The following is a 23300-nucleotide window of genomic DNA, read 5'->3' as shown; positions in this document are numbered from 1 at the left end:
ACTCTTTGATTCTTGCCTTAAATCAACACTTTTTGTTAGAATAGTTCTCATCAAAGAACTATTCTAACAAATTAAAACTCCAATATTCTTTTCTATACATCAGGCATATAAGAGGTTTGTTCAAAAGGACCAAATTCTTTAAATTGTCACCAATGTCTGCAGATGGCATACTCCAGCCACCATGCACACCTAGCAGCATATCTTGGTAACATATTGCCTTTTACTGGGTTCGTATCTATACATTAGTTTTGAGTAACTACCGGTTGAGTGAGTTCATGTATAAGCTGCAGATTTCAGCTGGCTTCTGCTTCTGGTCATCTCTTAACAAATGTGGCATGAATTTTGCACTGATGCGATGCATTCCAAGTTTTTCAGTGAGGATTTGATGGCAACATTCTACACTTATGCCAACCTATTCAACAACCCCATAGACAGTTAAATGATGATGTTGATAAATTACAGTGCAGACACTTGAACATGTTTGTCATCAGTTGATGTGAAAGTTTGTCCAATCCTTGGATCTTTGGGACCTGAACTTCTGCCCTCCATAAGACGCTTAAACCAATCATAGCACTGGGTTGGCGCACGCAGTCATCCATGTATGCTTGGTTAAGGATTTGAAATGTTTCTGTGAAAGTTTTCCCCAGTTTTATGCAAAATTTCTTACAAACAAGTTGTTCGTCTAACTCCTTCATTTTTGCTTTTTCACTAATCTGACAAACACAACCTCACTCAGTTAGTAGTTACTTGACAACTAACACATAGATGGAACCCAGTAAAAGGTGATATGTTCAAAAGCTGCTAGGTATGCACGGTGGCTGGAGCATGCATCTGCAGATGTTGGCATGCAATTTAAAAAGTTTAGTATTTTTTTTAACCAAACCTCATGTAAGTGTATGTATATATTTATTTATTTATTGTTTATTTGTTTATATATGTTTATATTTAAATTTAAAAGATTACTGTTTTTATCAATTATGTATGTTAAATTATTTTGAAGTTTTATAATAAATTTTTTACCTAGTGTAATATATTTATATTTAAAAAAGAAGGCTCTGTTAAACTAGTGAGACATATACTATTATTAATTATATTGAGTAATTTACAAAATTTATAGTTAAGTAATTGTCACTTTATTTGTCTTAAAATATTATATTCAGAATGAATCAATTGTTTTGTTGTCTTAATAGTAATAAATATTCCTCTTTTATAATGTTACAATATTCTACCAAAGTGTGTTTTAAAGAATTTTAACTTCATAATTCTACAATTTTATGCAAAACAAATTACTAAATGAAATGTATTTTTACAGATCAATATGTAAAAATTATGATTGTGAGTAATTACAAAAATTTGGCATTAAAGAAAGTTTCCTAAAAAAGATAGAAGAAATATAAATTTTAACTAATATCATGGTCAGAATAAATTAATCATATATTGGTGTATTATGATAATGTAGGTCATATGTTAGTGTACTAGAATGACTGGTGTATTAATGAGAAAGCCATTGTTGGACCACAACTGTTTAAAAAAATGACAACAGACTGCATCAATTTAAAAAACTCTTCCTCTTACAATAAATCAGGAACCCATACATTAAAGGATAATGAACTATAGTTCTTTTTTTTCTAAAAAAAAAAAAATCTTGTTCTTCACTTACCACAGTGTTATTATAATTTTGACTTCCACAATATTAGTAATTTTTAAGACTGCATGTGTGGTGGCAGAAAGGTTCTGGAAGCTCACTGATTTTATTCCTTTTACTCTCTTATCATTAAACTATTTTGATTATTTTCTTTTTCTTTTTTTAAGTTTTAGGGGCATTAACTACTATAGTCATTAGCCCTTTTCACATCTGAAAATAAATTTTCGGTCATTTATAAAAAAATACTATCAATGTTATCAGACTAGACTTGTCAAAACTGATCATCTAAAAACAAACTTGTTAGAGCCTATTTAAACCCCAAAGAAATACAAGATGACAAGAGTGTAAAGGGCCTTTGCCACTTAAAATCACTGAAACCATTTCTAATGAAATGTAAAAATTCTCAAAACAATCTCACTTTCATATAGAAAGTTAAAAGATACACACATTTAAAACTCTTAAACACCAAATTACAAGAGTGTAAGGGTCCTTGCCACATAAACCACTAATATCAAAAATGTTAAAAAAACTTTCAGTGTCATATAGAAATTAAAATACACTTCTTCCCATTAAAAGTTTATCAAAAAACATATAATTGTCTTCTTCTTAGATTCTTTCACCTAGGTGTATCCTTAGGCCATCCTTTCTTCCTTTTTTCCATCTTTCTGAAGCCCTCAGTGCCAAATTCCAAGGTATCAGACCTTGGAGATGGAGTCTTCTGATCCTCCGCAGTAAATTATGGAGGATGTCTTGTTGTCAGCATCAGATACTGGCTCCGATTGTGCGGTCAGTAATACATCAGTGTTGAGACTCTATGCACTCTCTGCTAAAGCATATGCTTTAGCTGGAGTAGCCATCTTTTCATTTAAAGACCTCCATGTCTGCAGAGACTCCATTGTTGGATGATCAAAGCCCTCTTTTTCTAGTAACTTGATCTTTGGCTTCCTGTTGTCTGAATGGACATTTTCTCTATTTTAAATTAAGCCTGTATTGATTTAATTTTGAGCTTCTCTGTGTTAACCTCATTTTCTTAATTCTTCCGACTTGTTGAAGTTTCATTGCTGGTCTGTACAGAACTTTTTGATTTGCAAGCATCTGCATTTTTCTGTATTGATTTGAAGCTACTTTCTCTTTATGGTCAACTCTTCAATTTTCCACTGATGATATGTTCGACCGTGCTTGCTAGAGCTGTTGCCAGTTCAGAAATCATATCCTCTGGTTTAATGGAAGCTGCAGCAACCTGTGCATATAATGCAGACTTTGGCATTCTGCCATGCACATTTTTCCTGGTTGCAAAGTAGCTGACTTTCTTGATAGTCTTGACCTCTTGTACAGCTACTTCATGCTTGAAATTTAGCAAATTGCACAACAAAATAGCCAAACACACCAAATAATGAAGCTTTCATAGAAATTAATGTAAAGCAAGCCTTAAGTTAAAATCAAACTAGTTCTGCTTCACTGCCAATATTTAAAAAATGACTAAGTGAAAGCTACATTAACAGTATAGATACATATTATGGTTTAAATATAATTAAAAAATACTGTATTTTGGGCTGTGATTATCTTCATAAGCTTACATTCATTAAATTATTATTTTTATTTTTTGAACACAATGACTAAACCAGTGACATAAGCCAAATGTGGCTATAAAGGAGTTGTGAAAAAAATTGTTAGAAAGGAACATTCAGAATAGGACAAATAAGTTTTACCATATTTGAAAGCATTCTGAAAAAAAGCAGGTAGTGTTACAGAGGAGGCAGAAATTTCTTGAAATTTGTAGAAAAAAGTCACAATGAACATGTATAATAAAAGATTCTAATAAGTTGTATTAAATGCATAAAACAGCAGTTCCGTAATGGACTGTACATTAACAAAAGGTCAAGGGGACTAAAACAGACCACTGGATTAGCTGGGAAAATATGAATGCATTAAAACTTAAAGAAATCATTTCAGTTTAAAGAGGCTCCATCACACTTTTGATATTTTTATTTATACATCTGGTTTTTGCTTCAGAGTACGATTTTATTCTTATTAGGAAGTATGAGTGTGAATTCATACTTGAGAGTATCATAAAGGTTTTTTTTAACAATTATAAATGTTAAGATATGATACCCAATGAAATTTGCAATACATTATTTATCTCTGGTCCAATTTGCCAATTAAACACCAATTAATTTATTTTTAAATTTTTAAATGCATATATTATTTGTGTTCTTATTAATTCACTATCTGCTTGTTGATTGTTGTATAAATACTTCTTGCATATTACCAATATTGTAAAAAAGTCTTCAGTGGTTTTTGTACAAGTATTGTAAAATAGATGTGTATTCAACTGTATAATATTAAATTACTTTACTAGTTGTTCTGTTTTCAGTAGTCCTAGTTGAGAGCCATATCAAAAACTACTGTATAAATAATTTAATTACAGAGATTGTTTTTTGTGATACACCATTCTGAAATGCATTTTCCTTGCTTAACTTTTGACATGTTTCTTTACATTTATTTTAATCTTGTTAGCATGTAATGGAGTTATTATCATATAACTATATAAATTATTCTTTAGTTGGTGTTAAATGTACCCTGCAAATTTTGTACTACTGTCTGTACTTAAAAATATCTTGACTTTATATGTTGCCCTCAAAATACTTAATGCAACTTTCACAGTCACAATGTTGAAAGTATATGTTATTTTATATTTATAGAAAAATGAAAGTGTATTATATAACAGTAAATATATTGTAATTATAATTTTTTTCAGATATTATCATAAGTGCTTTAAGACTACCAGCTGTGATAAAAAAAAGCCTATATTGCATTATATTCCAGCCTACATATTTTTGCTTTGAAAGCAATATTTTGTTGCACAGATAAAATGTGCAATTAAAATTTGCCGCACATGGCTTAGTGTATTTATTTAAAAACACTCTGTTACTAGGGAATATGAAGTGTTCAACTAAGTAGTAGTAGATTTCATCAAAATGTACTTTTTATAATTAATATGTTTTTAAATTACTTTTTTAATAATTGTAAATTAATCTAAATGGATTAATTTTGTGGCTTATTAAATCTAAGTATTCATGTTTTTAGAACAGCTGATAATAAATAATTTAATCTTAATACATTTTTGAAGGAATTACTAGTAAACATATATGGGTGGAATCTGTAGAAAATTATTACTTTTTTTTAATTATTGCTTTATATACAAATTAATCAGATATATCCTTTAAATACTTCTGCAGGTGTATACATCATCCTTTACATTTTGTCAAGAACTGAACGTGTTCTGAGAAGTATTTTTGGGGATTTTTATAAAACTCTCATCACAAATTCTTGGCTCCTTCATTTCCTCTTGTGTAAAATCTCTTGACTTTTTGTGATTAATTTCAACCTTGAACAAAACAAAGTCTAGAGAGTGAAATTTAAAATCAGACTGTTGAATGACTGAACTTTGCAAAGCATAATTGGATGTAGTTTTGTGTGGGTTATTGCCATGATATAACATACTTGTTTTGTATCTCTTTGGCTTGGGTTTCTTCCTTTGAAATTACAGTGAAACTTCATTATCTTGTAGCAAAACTTGTTTTTGGCTAGTTGTCAATTTCAAGGAAAATTTTAAATGAACCCTTTCAATAAACTGAAAATAGACAACACCTTTGTATTTGTCTAAGTAATTTGACTTCTTTGTCATGATGAAAATTTTCCCATGCTTTTTTATTATGGTATTGTTTTTAAGAAATAATCATTTTTCAAGAAATGTTCAACTTCTCAACAATTAGCTGATGAAATTCATAATGAGTAAGTGAATTGTTGACAGAATAATTACTTTTTTAACCAACCTTGTAAAAAACAAAAGCTCTCAATCGAGTTCCTTTTTGTAATAAATTGAATAAATTTTTGAGGATTGTTTTTTATATTTTTTCAAACCAAATTACTATGATAATTATTACTGTAAATTTTTTTCAGATAACTTAAGTGGAAGATTTTTATAACAAAACTTACATTGTATACATAAATGTTAGTTAAAATTTTCAATTTTTGTCATTATAACTTAGAATCAGATAGTTTAAACATAATTATATATATCCTCATGTCATTCAAATGTTTAAGGTGTTTTCATGTGAAAATGAAATTAAGATTATTGGAAAATTTAAAGTAAGAAGTGAAAGAACTTCCTGCATTCCTTTTTTCAATCGTATTGAGACGTATTTTTTTTTTTTTATTGAGAGTAATTTTTCCTACAGAATATTTTAATGATAGTTTACCACATTTTTAATAGTGGGCCATCAAGACTGGTTGCGATAGGGTCCTTCAGCAGCCTTGGCCAATAGATGGACCCTTAGGTAGTGGCCAGTCTGCTGATCAGAGAGTGACTGAAGCCATCATGACCGCTGCTTCCAGGGAGCCATCTGTTAAATGCAGGCAGAAACCTGGAAAAAGTGGCGGTCCTCTGACTTTAGAATGCTGCGCACAAGAGTTAGGTCTGTTAGGAGAAGGTATCAGCATTGCCCCCTAACAGGGATTATTGTTGATGGCATGTGTGTTGAGGGTCTGCGGATCTACCAGTGTGCCTGTAATGAGTTTGTTCATGGCATCAAGGAAACCAGACTCAAGTTTTGGCAAGACTCCATGCACGAGTTGCAGTGCAACCCCTGGCAGCACACAAAAGTCATGTTACCAGCCAAAGCCATTGCACGTGCTGTCCAGTGTTCGATGTGAGTTTGGTGGTCGTGACCACACTTTAACATCTGTGGCGACTTACCAGGCATTCCTGGATACTCTGTTTCCAGACGCTCCAGAGGGTAAAGCAGAAGTCAGGGTTAGGGTGGGTGAGACACCATTCCCTGGCATACGGACTGTGGAACCCGTAGATATCGACAGAGTGTTTCTCAAATGGCACTGAGAAAGGCAACAGGGCTTGACCAACTTCACTCGGATATTTTCTATCATCTGCTGCCTGTCATAAGAAAGTCGCTTGGCAGACTGTTCTCGGGGTGCCTAATCTGGGGGTTGCTTTCGAACTTGTTGGAAGGTGGCTTTGGTGAGGGTGCTCTTAAAATCAGGAAAGGATCCGAATGAGGTCAGCAGTTATCAAGCCATCAGTCTCTTCCCGGTAATCGGCAAATTGCTTGAAAGGCTGGTTGTGGAACGGCTCTGGGAAGACATCAATATGAACTCACTTCTAAATCGAGGCCAGTATGGCTTCATGAAAAGGGTTGGCACCGAGAATTGCATCTTAAATGCTCTTGGTGAGGTGGATGGTGCCGACTGTAAATATGTTTTGGCAATATTTATTGATGTAGAGTCAGCATTTCCTTCCTTTTATTAGAGTTCTGTCCTATATGAGCTGGAATGCCGCAATGTTCCCGTAGCCCTGCAGGCTGTAGTACGTGACTACTTGTCTGATCGCACGGCACTGTTTAAGAATGCACATCTAGTTGTGTAAAAGTCCATCACCTGAGGAAGCCCGCAGGGCTCCGTTCTCGGTCCCTTGCTGTGGAACCTGGTATTTGATGAATTTTTGGGACTGATATTCCCAGAAGGGGCACGGTCCAGGCTTTCGCCAATGACTGTCTCCTGTTAGTTCATGGTAACTCATGACCACAGCTAGAAGATCGAGCGCAGGCGACTTTGTCAAACGCAGAGGGCTTGATAGACATTCAAAATTTAAAGATTTCTGCACCCAAGATATATGTTTCTCAAGGGTGCAGACAAATTATCATACAATCATAACCCCTGTATTAAGTATAAAGGCTGTGTAATCAGCCGAGTTTGAGTTCATAAGTACCTAGGTGTTTTGTTTGATGAGAAGTTGCTATTTAGCAACCACATTAGGCAAGTAGCAGCAGACGCTGTTTCTGTGATGCACAAGCTTAGGAGGATTGCTCAAAAGGATTACAGGTCATTGGGCCATCATTTGTACATGATATACCGAGGTGTCTTCGAAAGTATGACCTCTTATGCAGTGTCCATTTGGGCGCATAAGTTGGACAGAAATCAAGCACTTATTCAGAATTTAAGGGGTGCCCAGCGCAGAGCCTTAATTGTATGAAGTGGTGGTGTTTTTAAAACAACCTTCTATGAGGCTACCACCATATTGGAAAGGCTCTCCCATTCAATTTAGTGGTGAAAGTTCGGGCAGTCATGTGGAAATTGCAAAGAGGCAGGAAGGCCAAGGTATTTGGGATGTGGTTTCGAGCCGGGCCTGTACCAGAGCAGAACGGTGATCTCAATGCACCAGTTCTAAATTTTGAATAGTTGCCCATCTCCCGCCTTCAGAGGAGGCTTTACAGCCTCATGATGTAAGAATGGCATGCCACAAGTAAGGGAAGATCCTTCTATAAGTTTATACAGGATTTGGGGGGATAGTATGCCTCTCCTTTGTTTTTAAGAGCAACGGGAGCCCAAGTGCTCTCCAATCGTGTAAATTTAAACCAATATTTGTTTCAGTTCTGCCTGGCAGCTGATGAGTTGTGCGTCTGCAGGGAGGTCCAGTCGAATGAACACATGATGTTCGACTGCCCAGCTCTTGGGGGGGACCAGAACTCAGGCCACCCTGGAACTTAGAGGTCAAGGGGAAAATTGGCCACTCACAAGCAGCAAGTATTATAAGACTTTTTCTTAGGAAATCCCTTACATTTCCTAAGGGAAACGAAGGTGCTTCGGCACCTGGGGAGGAAGGATTCCCCGAAAAGTCACTGGGTTCTAGAGACCTCGCCTAAGATCCGACAGGTCTTAGTGGCCGGTGGTAGGCTGTTTTTCGGGTGGACCGCATGTGTAGGGAGGTCGACCATACAGAGATAGCCCGATGCTACAAATGTCAAGGCTTTGTGCACACCTCTCTCCGCTGCAGAGCGCTGTCGGAGATGTGTGGCCACTGTGCTTCTTCGGGGCACAGGGCAACCAACTACCCTGCCAAGTGCGCCGCCTGTACCTTCGTGAAAGGCAGTGATGCTGGACACCGGGTCGGGAGCAGGCAGTGTAAGGCGTATGAGATCGCTCAGGCGAAAGCTGTAAGAAACACAGCTTATGGTGACGCCTGAATTGCGGGAAGCCTTTGAGGACGGTCTCCATCATGTCGAACGCGTGCGCCTGGGGCAGTTAAACTTCCACCATTCCCGGGCGGCCACTAGTGAAGAATAATAACCAAAAAGAAAAAATATCAGAAGTTATTAGTAAAATAAAATTGTATGTACTTTTCACTCTACAAAGATGTGTATATGTAATTTAATAGACGTACAAGGAAGTCATATGGTGTTCACATCAGATTTTCAAATCTGGTGACTGAAAATCCCTTTAATTATCACCTAATAAATCTGCTGTTAAGCAGTTTCTCTTATGTTGTAGAAAAAATAATAAAACTTAGATTAATTGAAAATTTAAATAAGATCAATATTTTAAAAAATCACAATATTATTATAAAAATCAGAACAGCTTTCAGCAAATAAAAGTACCCGGGATGTCATAACATATTCAAAATGATATCCAATAAAATAACTTTAGCAATTTTCCTGGAGCTAACTAAACCGTTCGATACCATCCCACATTCCATACTTTTATATTAATTGGAATGTCTAGGAATCCTTAGTACATCCTTAAAATTATTCAAGTTACTTACAAAATCGAGCTCAAATCCTTACCATTGAAATTGGAGCAAGAAAAAATTTAATACAAATTCAGACTCGTGTTTCTAAAGTGACCGGTGTATCCGTTAGATCCCTTAACCGTATTATAAAGCAACAAGGAAGAAGTTGAAAACTGATCTGGACGATTTCAACAAAGGTTTTATTCGGAGGACGGGTAAAACTCATTAGTTTTACTTACGGCATGGAAAACGCTCCTCTAAGAGGAAACTTTTGTCATTAGTAAAAGAGCAACATTTGAAGGGGACATTTGGGATGTTACAGTCATGAAAAATTTATCCTTCCGGTGGAAAAAACTGAAAACAATAGAAAAAGTTTGATCGAGAATAATGATATAAGAGATAAAAGATTGCAATGTCTGCGCTCCATAACACGGTGCAGAGAAGAAAATCGTCCAGTTACATACGTGGATGAAACCTATATATATTCTTCCCGCACGAAGGATCAAGCGTGAACCGATGGTTCTTCAGAAGAGCTGAAAGCCATCGTTTCTAAAGGTAGTCGAGCAGTAATAAAAATTGCGGGAGGAGAAGACTGTTTTAATGAAAATGCTCTCTTAATATTTAAGTCGGCGATTACCTTAAATGTACGAATTTTAATAATTTTCAAAAACAGGTTGTCTGAATTGCTACCGAAGCTGTCGCTGAGATCTTTAATAGTCTTGGACGATACACCGTACCACAATGTTCAAACAAATCCAGCCCCTTATTTGAATTAAAAAAATAGGGGACGATGGACTGGCTCATTAAAAACAAAATGCTATTTTCACATGAACTGTTCAAACCTGAATTGTACACGGTGATAAAACTACATAAACCGTTATTTAAAACGTATAAAATAAATTCTTTGTTCGCTGAAAAAGGACATACTGTTGTCCGATTACCACCTTATCATCCCGACTTAAATGCTGTTGTGAATATCTGGGCTTATGATTAAAAATTACATTGCCCAAAAGAATGTAACATTCAATTTAGAAGACACAATGAAACTGGTGAAAATAAAATTTAGAGAAATAAATGTAAACTCCTTTCTTTTTCCTGTTTAGCCTCCGGTAACTACCGTTTAGATAATTCTTCTGAGGATGATATGTATGAGTGTAAATGAAGTGTAGTCTTGTACATTCTCAGTTCAACCATTCCTGAGATGTGTGGTTAATGAAACCCAACCACCAAAGAACACCGGTATCCACGATCTAGTATTCAAATCCGTATAAAAATAAATTATTTTATTAGGACTTGAACGCTGGAACTCTCGACTTCAAAATCAACTGATTTGGGAAGACGCGTTCACCACTAGAACAACCCTTTCATTGTGCAATATTACTACGCTTCGCAAACTACGAAGTTCAATTAAAAGAAAGTGTTTTCAGTCGTTAAAAGTGCAATTAATAATCGTGTCTAGTTAAAAAAAAAAAATCTGAAAGAGTAAGATGCACAATCCATTATTTATTTAATGTATATGTACTTTTTTTCGTTAGCTATTCTAGTTTTATAAGCGTTTGTTAATGCAGTACGTAGTATTTTGAATAAACTTCTGGGTATTACCTTTACCAGATACGTAATGGTGTAGTGTACTGTATATTATTTTACTTACCGTTACACCTTAATTATAATAACCTATATAAATACTGAACTACAGTACAGTATTAAGTCATTTTACACATATTACTTGATTAAATATTATTTTTGGATCAACCGTGATTTTGCTACGAGTTTATTATCCGCAATCCTCTTCCCCGTTATATCGCGAATAATCGGGAGTTGACTGTATATATTTATAAATAAACCCTAGTGAAAAAATATATAATTTTCTCCATTGAGTGGTGATTATGAATCGGCTAAAACAATTTAAAATTTTTGCAGAAGACAAATTTTGTACATATCATGCAAGATAATTAATACCATTCCACAACGCTTTATTTATAATAATAACAATAATAAAACATTGATCAAAGAAACGGAAAAATTGGATTACCAGCTTTACTAATATACATTTTTAGTTACCTATGCTTATATTTTATGGAACATAATCATAAAACATGTAATTTTCAAAAAATCTTGTAAAATTCATGGAACTTATTGTTTAATGTTATTCTACACTATTTAATTATACTAATATTTATTTACAATATTTCTATTTATACGTGATTAAATGTACTGTAACTGATACCTGCGCACAGAATACGTTTTAGCAGGTATTTAATATAGGTCTATGTATAATATTTATTTGTAAGTGTTAAAGTGGAAATAAATAATCCATTCATTCATTCTTAAGACAGGCAACAGGACACCGCAGGCTCATTCTTCTATGCCCGGCCTGCAGAGCGTTGATCACATTTAATCGACTCTTACGACAGGCAGAAAGTAAAAAACAGTATACACTCTTAAGAACAGAATACATCAATTATGTTTGATTCAAAATGTAACTGTATTTAAAAAATATAACGCTAGTATATTTTTTTAGTATTATTAATCTGCATATATGTTTATGTAATTTTTAAGGCCTTTAACAAATATTGAAGAATATGTCCTACATTCTTATTTGATTTTTTTTAAATATTTTATATGTATAATACTACATAATTAGTATTATACTCTTCTATCTGATACCTTCTAAGATTGAAATGGCTTATGATTTCACATTATATCACAATTCTTGAGATAACAAAACACTCCACAGAAATTACATGATGCTCATTTGACCAATTTTTCATAAACCACTAAAGAGGATTTCTGCTGATTACACAACCAATAAAATAGCCAGCTATCAATCAGTACAGGTAAGTAAATGATACTGCTTTCAAGCTGCCTAATGAATTCGATTACCTAATTTTACAATTCACTTTTATTTAAATTGGTTTGGTGTAGTATTTGTAAGTAAAAATGAGGAAACTAGTCAACTTTAAACTGCAACTTTTAAATGACACATGTACAGGCCATTTATATCTATAAAAAGCACAAATAATGTTCGAAATATATGGACAGTGTACCACAGATATAAATTCTTGATTAATATTGAAAAAAAATGATTAAACCACACCAATAATAAAATTAAAAAGGAACAAAATGAAGTATGTAAAAATCTGTGTTCTCATCTTTCTGAAAAACATTTTTTGTTCTATTATTTGATAAATAAAACTGAAAAAAACAACATATACTACAGATTTGAAAAAATAAATTACACTAATACTACATGAACACAAAAAAATAAAAATAAATAATTATAACTATGCAGTCAGTATATAAATACTGTAAAAAACTGAATAAATCACAAACTGATTATTTCATACAGAATTCATATCTGATAACATCAGCTGAATATGCTATATTAAGCAGGCTCCTACAAACCCTTAATTATAAAAGGATTTTTACACAACTTATAAAATTAACAATAAAAAGATTTCCCATATACAATTTATGTTTTCATCTTTAGTTATGATGGTTTGGTTTCTTTTAACTACTACTTTAAAGAAAAGTAAAAATTGAAGAATAATACTTAGTAAGTTGTACATTTCAAGTAATAAGAACAATTACCATAGCAATAATTTTTGAAATGTAAGCAAAGCAAAGTGAGAAAATGGTAAAATTTTTCAGACTCTAGGGATTTTTTCTAATGTCAAGTGTTTTATTTGACTACTGCCAGTAATTAATATCAAGAACAAAATCTATCAGTTTATTACCTTCCTGCCTCTAGGCGTACCATATCTTGGGATTAGTATTTAAATACTGTCCAGCTACTATCCAACTTGGAAATTAATGTAACAATCCTTTTTGTAAATCTTTAGTATACAGCATATATAATTTATATTTAATATATAAGTTATGTAGTACTTCTATGTAACTGTACATAGTATAATACTTTAACAAGATTAATATAAATTAGTATTAAGTATGCTAAATTATTATTTTCGATAGGAAGTTTTGTTCATGTAGTCAGAACACTGATGTATTCTGTTTCTGATGTATGTTCACAGACTGTTAATTACAGTTTCTGAACTACTTTATTTTGACATACCTTGAGAGATTTAGGTTCAAATTTTTCAAGCATTTTAATTTATTTATTGCCAGTCACTCGTTTTGTTTATTAAAGTAAGTGTTCATTAGTATTAAAATAATTTGTATAGTCAAGTCTATTGTACATTCTTTATTTCAATCTCAAAAAATATATGAATTAATAAACATCTATTTTTCTTAGCTTATACTTTGAATTTTTCTATAAAACTGTTTTAATTATATATGTCTGTAATCAAAATTTCAATATTACAAAGGGATTTTGAAATTTGTGTGTGTATAAAATTTATTTCATTGTAGTTTGAGCCTTGATAAAATAAAGATAATAGTAAAAGAAAAATGTATCCATACTGAAGAAGTACTTTAAATGTTTGGGTTCAGTTAATGGGACTTACTCGGCATGATAGCCCTAAGACAACAGAACAAATGCAAAATTATAGCAGTTAAAAGGCTCTTATGATACTTTAAAATCTTGAAGAAATTGCATAAGAAATAAAGCTATTATAAATTTATTATCATAATTGTGAAGTAACAAAAAAAATCAGCATTTAGGGAGCTTGTAAGATTAATAAAATAACGATAATAAAATAATAAAATAAGCTTTTAGGCTCTGATTTGTAAAATGTCTAAAGACGACTTTTTTTCTACAAATAATTTGTAGTATGACGTGTGAATTACCGAAATTGAGAATTTTCAACGACAGTTTTGTCTGAATAAGTTAAAAATGGAGTAACATTTACGTTTTGGCGTGTTTACTTCAAAAACTGAGACTATGCAAATAAAAACAAATTACTGTATACTTTAAAACTTTACAAATGCAATGCAAAGAGACTAGTGAAAATATTATTTTTACATGAAACTTAGTTTAGGTAATACATTAATATGCAAGTAAACTAATTACTTTAAATAAAGTTAATAATAATCTGTAAATAAAATAACGATACTGTTCCCATATAACTCTTTACCTATTTTATATTATATATCAAACTTATCATCTCCTTTAAAATAGTTTCCTTGGGAAGCTGGACTATACTGATTTCATTTTTCATAGCAGCACTGGATGTAACTATCTGGAATCACTTTTATTGATTGGTAATAGCTTTCTTAATGTTCTCCAGCATCCCAGATTGGTCCTTAGAAGTGTATCTTTAGTTTGGGAAGAAAAAATTATATGGACTCAGATCAGATGTGTAGGGAGGCTGAGGAATCATTAGAAAGCCCTATTTAGCCAAAGATTCTGAATTCCTTAAGGACAATCCCCATACTATTGAAACAATAGCATGCATTTGATCTTGAGTTTGGATGAGTGCTACAACAGCTTTGATGTCTTGTTTTGAGATTCACCTCAAATATTTATAATTCATCACCTGTAATGATATTGCTGAAGAAATCCCTCCTGCTTTGAATGCATTCCAAATGATCAAAATATGATGCCAACCAACTGTCCTGTTGAATTGAACGGTTTTGGGAACTATCTTCATGAACACTTTCCAAATGCCCAAATCTGAAGGACAATGATATGGTTTAAATTTAACTCATTATCTATCATTCTTACTGTCAGTCGACAATCGGAATGGATGAGGACTCGCACTATTTCTGTACTGCAGTCAATTTTTGAAGCTGAAGGAGGTCTTCCAGCAGGTTCATCTCTAATGGATTCAGAAACGTCCAAAAATGCCTTATGGTATTTGAACCCTTGTTACCTTGATATAACATGCTTTTCATCAAACAGTTTCTTGTTTTTTTTTTAAAACAGTGGTGTTTTCTCCAAGTTTGAGACAAATTTTTATTACACGTCACTCAAGTTTTCACTCTTCCAAATTTCCATGATTCACAAAATAACATCACTTTATAAATTGCATAAAATAACTAATAATCACTTTACTAAAAATAACCTGGTGACCTACTGCGTTGGAATTCATACTTAAGGTCCCCGCGAGGTATTTAATTAAAATCTCATGGATGTTAACGTATAAGTGAAGGGTTGTCTGTAGTGTTGCCTTATCCGCATATGCTATATGAGCATTCTCATTACTTTATTTACAGACATTGAACACCTCAAATACACTTAAGTCAATTTTTCTTATGATTGACTATAACTACAGAATAAAGTAAATTATTATACTTTTTAGAAATATAGAGTAACACCTGCTCAAAAAAATTCTAAAAGCAAAACAGCTATTTCCCTGCTTTTTGAAGAATTAATGATAAAAGGAAAAATTCAGGAAGGTGGTGCTTGTGAACATATTGTACTTAAACAAACTGCAAAAGAGATATTTAATAGTCATTCTGTTATTCCAAATAAATTAAGTAATGATACAATAAATTAATCAATACTATCACAAGTTGTACAGTAGCTATTGTCTACTGATTTTTCTATTATTTAAATGAATTTTATAAAGATTTAAAGAGCTTTTAATCTTTTTTAAAAAATTAATATTGGAATTGCTTTAAAATATCCCAAAAGACTAGAGACAAAATAGAGTGCGGTCCACTACGAGAGAACTGTGGAATAAGTCCCTTGTATAATCCACTAATTCCTTCTACTTGCCATAACTTATGAACACAATCCATATAGCTTTTATACAGCAGTCCTCGTCCATCTTTGTCTACTCCTTAATAAAAAACAATGACAATAAAAATTAAAACACGTTTTCATTTTTAAATTATATATTTTTTTTTAATTCTTTGTATGTAATATATCTAACTTTATGATTAACATGATTTGTACACCACATGCATCATGTTTTTAATAGTAATCCATGCACTGATGAGAAAGTAACTGGTCATTCACCATAATTTTATCATAGTCAAGATTACATAAGTGCATGTAGTTAAGAATAACAGTTGTACCAACAAGATTTTAACCACAATATGAAAATTTATTCATTTCCCTGAACATAATAAAGAGAGCAATATCAAACTTTTTACAATGGTGTTTTTTTTTACAATGTTTTATTAAAAAACCTACAGTTATGTTTAGGTCTACAGGTAGGTACAGGTAGTTTTTATTAAAAAATTAGAATTAGAAATCTATTAAATATTTAAATCTAAATAAAACAGAGGATGTGAATATTAGGAAAGAAATTTAGAAAAAAACATGGGTATTTAAATATTATCACCATGAATAATTAAAGTAGAAAATTAATTACACTGATAACATAATTCTTGTATCCTAACATGCGATACATGATTTTAATCTGTTTTTGATGCTGAAAACGAATATGAACCAAAATCTTTCTATCACCCACCATTTTTGAAAAATTTTTAAATTTTAATAATAGGATTTTTTTTCAAAGTATAGTTAGCATTTTAAAGCTCCTATATTGTATTTTGTTAGCTCATTCTTTATTATTTAACTTTTTTAACATAATTTGTAAGCTATAAATAAACAATACTAGACAACGAATTAAATCATACCATAGTCACATATTATGACATCATATGTAATATTGAAGAGTGAACCTTCATGGAGACAAGATTAATCATGTCTGTGCAGGTCAAAATATGTAGCTGAAAACATAGCTGTGTTGTTCGTATTAAGCACTGGATTTAGGAATGAATTACTTTTGTTCAGTCTTATTGCTGTCTTAATTTTAACGGTGCAGTGTCATAATGCCTTGAAATTGTGTAAATGATGTGGATGACTTTTGTTATGTATGTAGTGAGTTTACTGTAAAATCAAATAGAAAAACATTACACCTTTAACTAAAAAAGCATATTATTTGTACTTTCAGTTTAAAATTGGTGATCAGGATAAGATGTGGGCTCCTCATATAGTGTGCAATAATTGTTCTATATATTTACTAGGATGGCTGAAAGGTACACGGAAGGCTTTGCCATGTAGTGTACCTATGGTTTGGCAGGAACCAAAGGATCATGTAACCGATTGTTACTTTTATTTAACAAGTGTGTCTGCAATTTCTAAAAAATCTAAGCATGTAAAATATCCTTCAATGCAATCTGTAATCAGGCCTGTACTTGATGGTGAAATTATTCCAGTTCCTCAGCCATCTGTGAATCTATGTTTTGAAAGCATTGTTGAAGAATCAGACAGTACTGAATAAGACAACAATGATTCTGATTTTTAATTATCTTCCAAAAAGCCACATCTTATATCACCAGGTAAATTAAATGACTTGGTTAGGGATTTAAATTTATCAAAAAATCAAGCTGAACTGTTAGAATGAAGACTGCAAGGTTGGAATTTACTTCAAAAAACATACAAAAACTTTGAGCTTTCAAAGCCGACAAAAAGAATTTCTCAGTACTTTATTGATGAAAATAATTTGGTTTATTGCACAAATATTGATGAGCTTATATTGCCACTTAGGACAAGGCACCTGAGGACTGGTGCCTTTTCATAGATTCGTCCAAGTATAGTTTAAAAGTAGTTCTACTATGCAACCATAACAAATATCCTTTGATACCAATCGCTTACAGTATTAATTTGAAAGAGACATACAATGTGATGAAAGACATTCTTGAAAAAGTAAATTATAAAAACAAAGGTGGAACATATGTGGTGATTTGAAAGTTATAGCTATTTTGTTAGGCATGCAGTTAGGCTATACTAAGTACATGTGTTTTCTTTGCAAATGGGACAGTCAAGCTAGGGATAAACATTATGTTACCAAAGAGTGGAAGAAACAAGACAACTTATTTTTACCTCCTCTCCATATCAAACTAGGAATAATGAAAAATTTTGTAAAAGCACTGGAGAAGGATAGTCCCGGATTTTTGTACATCAGGCAGAAATTTCCGAAAGTAAATAAAGGGAAAATTAAAGAAGGAATATTTGTTGGTCCTCAAATAAGAGAGTTGGTCAAAGATGATGTATTTAACTCAATGTTAAATAATGTAGAAAGTGCAGCTTGGGCTTCATTTAAAGATGTTTGCAAAAACTTTCTCGGCAAACAAAAATCCAACAATTACCACGATATTGTTAATCAACTTCTTACTTCATACAGAGCTATGGGATGTAATATGTATTTGAAAATAAATTTCCTCCACTCACATATGGATTTTTTCTCAGACAACCTCGAAGACGTAAGTAATGAACATGGTGAACGTTTCCACCAAGACATTTCGGTGATGGAAAGCCACTATAAAGTTTAATGGAATACTAACATGCTAGCTGATTATTGTTGGGCATTAATTCGAGATGTGTCTAAGGCTATTTATATAAGAAAAGCATCAGAAAAATCATTCTAAAACAGGTATGGCCATGCAAAATTATAAATTTTAAATATACTTTTCCTTAATTTTTTTTGAAGCGTAATTTATTTAAAACTAAGGGTGATAGAAAAATTGTATTTACAGATCTGTAATGTGTGCAAAATAACAATTCAAGAAACTGTATCACACTTAGAGAAACATTAAAAAAACCTTTTTTTTTATCTACCAGTGTTATACGAGGTCTGTAAATAGAGTAATGATAGTTTTTTTTTGGCAGCCAAAGTGGCAACACTGTAAAGTACTAGTAAAAATATTGTTACATGAACAGCTGATGTATATTAGGTATTAATATTTTTAGTTTACTGTTGCCATGTGAGACGTAAACAAAATTCATTAAACAACTTTTTGTTGTGCGTTACAGAAATGAATGATACTAATTATGAGCAATGTTATGCAAATCATAAAAATTATCCTGATTTTCTAAAAAATGTTATTAATGGTGATGAATCTTGAATATTTGAGTATGACCCAGAAACAAAACGCCAGAGAAAGGAGTGGCATACTTCAAACTCACCACATCTCGTAAAAATCAAAATGAGCAAATCAAAACCATACTAATTTGTTTCTTCAATAGTAAAGATATTGTCTATAAGAAGTTTCTGCCTACATGACTGACTGTAAATCAGTATATTTACCGAGAAATTCTTGGAAGACTGTGGAAAAGAGTTGCTCGCGTGAGACCAGCCATCAAAGACAACTGGATGCTGCATCATGATAATGCACCTTGTCACACTGCACTCTCAATTAACAAATTTTTGGCAGAGAAAAACATTCCTGTAGTTCTTCAACTACCTTATTCACCTGACTTCAGTCCCTGCGACTTTTCCTGTTCCCAACTTTAAAAACAAACCTCAAAGGACACCATTTTAGAACTGTAGAAAACATTTTTTTAAATGTAACCGACCATCTGAAGGATATTCTGGTTTCTGAGTTCCAATATTACTATTTAGAGTGGGAAAACAGTTTGAAGCGTTGCGTGGCTTCCCAAGGGACTATTTCGAAGGTGATAGTGTCTATGAATAATTGGAATGTAAATAAAAAAATTTTCTGAACCAATCTCAGGAAGTATTTACATAGTTTAAGGAAAAGGTGTTTATTAACTTTAATATATAAGTCTTGGTATTCTAATTTATTCATAGTAAGCAAGCAAAAATCATTATCACTGTAAAAGACAAATCAACTTAGTAACTAGTACACAGATTAGTAATGTCATATATATATATATATATATTAATTATGTAATTATATTTTTATCATAATGTTATTGTGCAATAAATATTAGTTTGCCTATATAAGCCTTATTAAATCTTCCAACATTTGTTTTTTTTTTTTTTTTTATTTCTCTTAGCAACACAAAAAGTTTTATACTCATTATAGATTAGAAATCTCTAAGTACATCTTACACTGACTTTTATTAGTTAAACTGCAATCATTTATTAAAAATTAACATTTCATATTGTTAATAAATTTCATATTCTTACTTAAATAATTACGAATAATTGCATATTTTAAATATTAATGTTAAGGCCTGAAAAATTATTCTGTTTACGTACGTCCAGTATAAATTTTGTAACACTAATTTTATATTTGCAGTTCAACTTACTTTCAAAATTACTGCATCACTATTTTTAAGCTTTTCTACCCTACTTAACAGACTATCATTGCATACAAATAATAGAAGTGAGCAAAAATCTACTTGAAGTACATTGTTCAGTCTATAACTGGAACATAATTGTATTTATTTCTAATTCTACAAAAAAAAAATTTTGGACATTTTTATGAATACTATCGATATTATCTTTCTCACTCTCCAAAAATTAATTATCTATCTTTAATGTGACATCATTAAATTTATGGTTCACTATAATATACTTTGTTTTACTAAAGTTTAATTTATTCAGTTTCTGCCAATCATTTATACTATTTACATAATTTTGAGTTTTCTCTATTTCCTCATTTACACTGCTTGTACTTAAACCAAAGCTATGTCATTAATATATAAAATAAGTCATTAATAAAAAAAAAAAGCTACCAAAAATAAGCTACTCCCAGTGTTATCTGAATATCTATAAAGTGTTTAGAGAAAATATTATAAACAATGCGTTCAGAAAGTTGCTGTGCAGTATGCTTTATAATTACGTGGAGCATTCTGTTCTTTCAGCATTAGGTTGGTTGCCCACAGGTTCATTAGGCATTACTCAGTCAGTAATAAACCAAGAAGTCAGTTGTTGTTGAGTTGTGATTCAATGTGCTTAGTTTCATTTCATTAATTGAAATCAGTAATTACAAGAAACCTAATGGCTCTTTCATTAGAGGAAAGCATTTTTCTCATTGAACAAGTTCTTTTGTGAAGGTGAAAAATACACTGATTTAGTGAAACACAAGTTTTCTGAAAAGTTTCCAAATACCTGTAAAAGTTCCTCAGGGCAAAGGAATTCAAACTCTTATCAAAAAAAGTTTAGGCAACAGGCTCTGTTAAACACCAACTAAACTAAACTAACAGAAGCTGCTTGATATTTCAGATGCTACGGCTGAATTTCCATTAAAGTCAATGAATAAGTCAGCACAGCAACAAGATATCACAGACTTGCTCCTGTATATAAAGCTGTAAGAAAATAAATGAAACTTTTCCCTACAAAGTAATATGTGTTCAAGAACTAAAACCTACAGATCATGCCAAAATACTAAATTAATGTCAATGGTTTAAATGTTTTATTGACCAAAATTCTGTACGTATCCTCAACATTGCATTTTTCAGATGAAGCGTAGTTTCATCTGGGAGGTTATATTAATTCACAAAATAACACTTGTAGTCGACAAAAACCCGTGTGAATTGCACAAAGCGTAAATTACAGTCTGGGTCAGTGTGAGTATAATCACATTGTGCATCCCATCTTTTTTGAAATTACAGTTAATAGTGATTGTTATTGTGCTGTTTTAACAAACTTCATCAGTCAGTTAACAGGAAATCAATAATGGTTGGGTTCAACAAGATGGTGGCACAGCGCACACATTTAACAGATCAATGACATTTTTATGAAATGTCTTTAGTGAACGAATCATTTTGAGGGGCTTGTGGGCTGCACGATCCACCGATTTGACTATCCCAATATATCTAATGGGCACCGAACAAGCAGTGTATTGCTACAGACCATGCACGCTTGACAAATTAAAAACCACAATAATAGCATATGTACGAAACATTCCAGTACATCAGCTGGTTATGGTTAAAGTGTTTGAAAACAAATTGAAACATATGCAATGCTGTATTAATGTTCATTTACATCTGAGGTCATTTATATCTATACCATTAATTAACTCTTCTTTCTTATCACTATAGCCCTTTGTGGACTGTGGCCTACATCAAAATTTACTAACATGTCTCCCTGTTTCTTGATACCATACTCCAATTTCTGATAACTTTTTCATAGATCACGCAGTAAATCTTCCACCAAACAACCTTTTCAGTGGTCTACCCTATACTTTGAGTCATAAATCTTTCCATTAAGAATCATCTTAGGCAATCTATTCTTCTCCATCCTGTTCAAATGATTCATTGAGTCAATATTTTCCTCTGAGGCCTAATACAATTTACCCCCTTCCCAGAGATCCTACTAGGAAATATTTTACCTCTGAAATTTTTTAACCAAGACTGATCACATTTGGGGCATTTTGATGTTGAAACATGATTGGTAATCATACCAGTAATTTTAACTGATCAAATTGAATTATATCCGGAATACTTCTTCATTATGTAGTAACTAATTTCTAAGACACCCAATTGTTTTGTGGTTATTAGGATGCTGTGGACAAAATGAAGAATCCTAAATTTTCCCAGCTCCAACCCAAATCTGTACACCAGCTCAGTACCTGGTTGGGGTTGAATACCCAACCTTCCACTGGGTTCCTTAAAGTGATGTAGTTGAAGCTAGATAGTCTATGACAGTTCTCTTTTATGAACTCTTTTATCTTATGATGCAGATGTTGAACATCTTAAATTCCATTAGCTGGAGTTTAAGCTCCCACGGACCATTAATTACGAACCTAGAAAAATCTGTGACTTACTTTCACCAATTAACATTCTTAATGTTTTCCAAATTTCCTTCAGATTAGTGCTATTGTCTTCTTAATTCTTCTGAAATCAAATATTTTTTGACATTTAAAACTCACTCGTATTTCCATTGATCATTTAATAAGTTGCCCAACCTTCCCCTCTGTGTTTCTTGCTTCGAAGTAGAAATTTATTTTTTCCCTTCTCAGTTTTTATAATTTCATATATTCTGTCTTCTTATTTTGAATATACTAAGACTTTCTTTAGAAATATTTAGCAAATTTTGATTTTCCCTTTTAAATTTAGTACATTCAGCTTAATCCATTTTCATGTTTTCAATTGTTATATTTTATTATATTTAAAGATACAACTACTTTTCAAATATCAATCCTTTTAATTTGTTTTAATTATAATAAATGCAATCTTGTATTCAAGAACAACTCGTAATAACATATAACTCGTAAAAACATATTACTATCTTTTCTTGCCTGGGTTGTTATATAAATTAATTATATTACATTGCAATCTATAACAATACAATAACAATTACAATCTATAACAATTACCTTATATGAATACATACTATCCTGTTTTAAAAAATTTATACTAACATCTACTATTAATATTATTTCTTCTTTATCAGTGTGCATATCACAACAATATTTAAAGTCACCTAAAGATATGACTGCTTGCATTCTGAATGCTAGTAAAGTCAC

General features: G+C 32.0%; 2 protein-coding genes across 2 annotated transcripts in view; one reads left to right on the top strand and one right to left on the bottom strand.

The window, feature by feature from the left end:
* Positions 1–5541, top strand: part of RabGGTa (Rab geranylgeranyltransferase subunit alpha) — a 45361-nt gene extending 39820 nt beyond the window's left edge. The window contains exon 11 of the mRNA XM_075355358.1: positions 4404–5541. Coding sequence (XP_075211473.1) covers positions 4404–4415 — 12 coding nt within the window. The 3' untranslated portion in view covers positions 4416–5541. The remainder of the gene's footprint in view (positions 1–4403) is intronic.
* A 10028-nt stretch (positions 5542–15569) lies between these two features.
* LOC142320181 (solute carrier family 25 member 35-like) overlaps positions 15570–23300 on the bottom strand; it is a 35018-nt gene continuing 27287 nt past the window's right edge. The window contains exon 4 of the mRNA XM_075357865.1: positions 15570–15910. Within this exon, the coding sequence (XP_075213980.1) occupies positions 15729–15910 (182 nt within the window). The 3' untranslated portion in view covers positions 15570–15728. The remainder of the gene's footprint in view (positions 15911–23300) is intronic.

This window comes from Lycorma delicatula, chromosome 2, assembly GCF_047948215.1.
Source record: "Lycorma delicatula isolate Av1 chromosome 2, ASM4794821v1, whole genome shotgun sequence".
NCBI lineage: Eukaryota > Metazoa > Arthropoda > Insecta > Hemiptera > Fulgoridae > Lycorma > Lycorma delicatula.
Note: the sequence above shows the minus strand (reverse complement) of the source record. Positions and strands in the feature narration are given on the sequence as shown.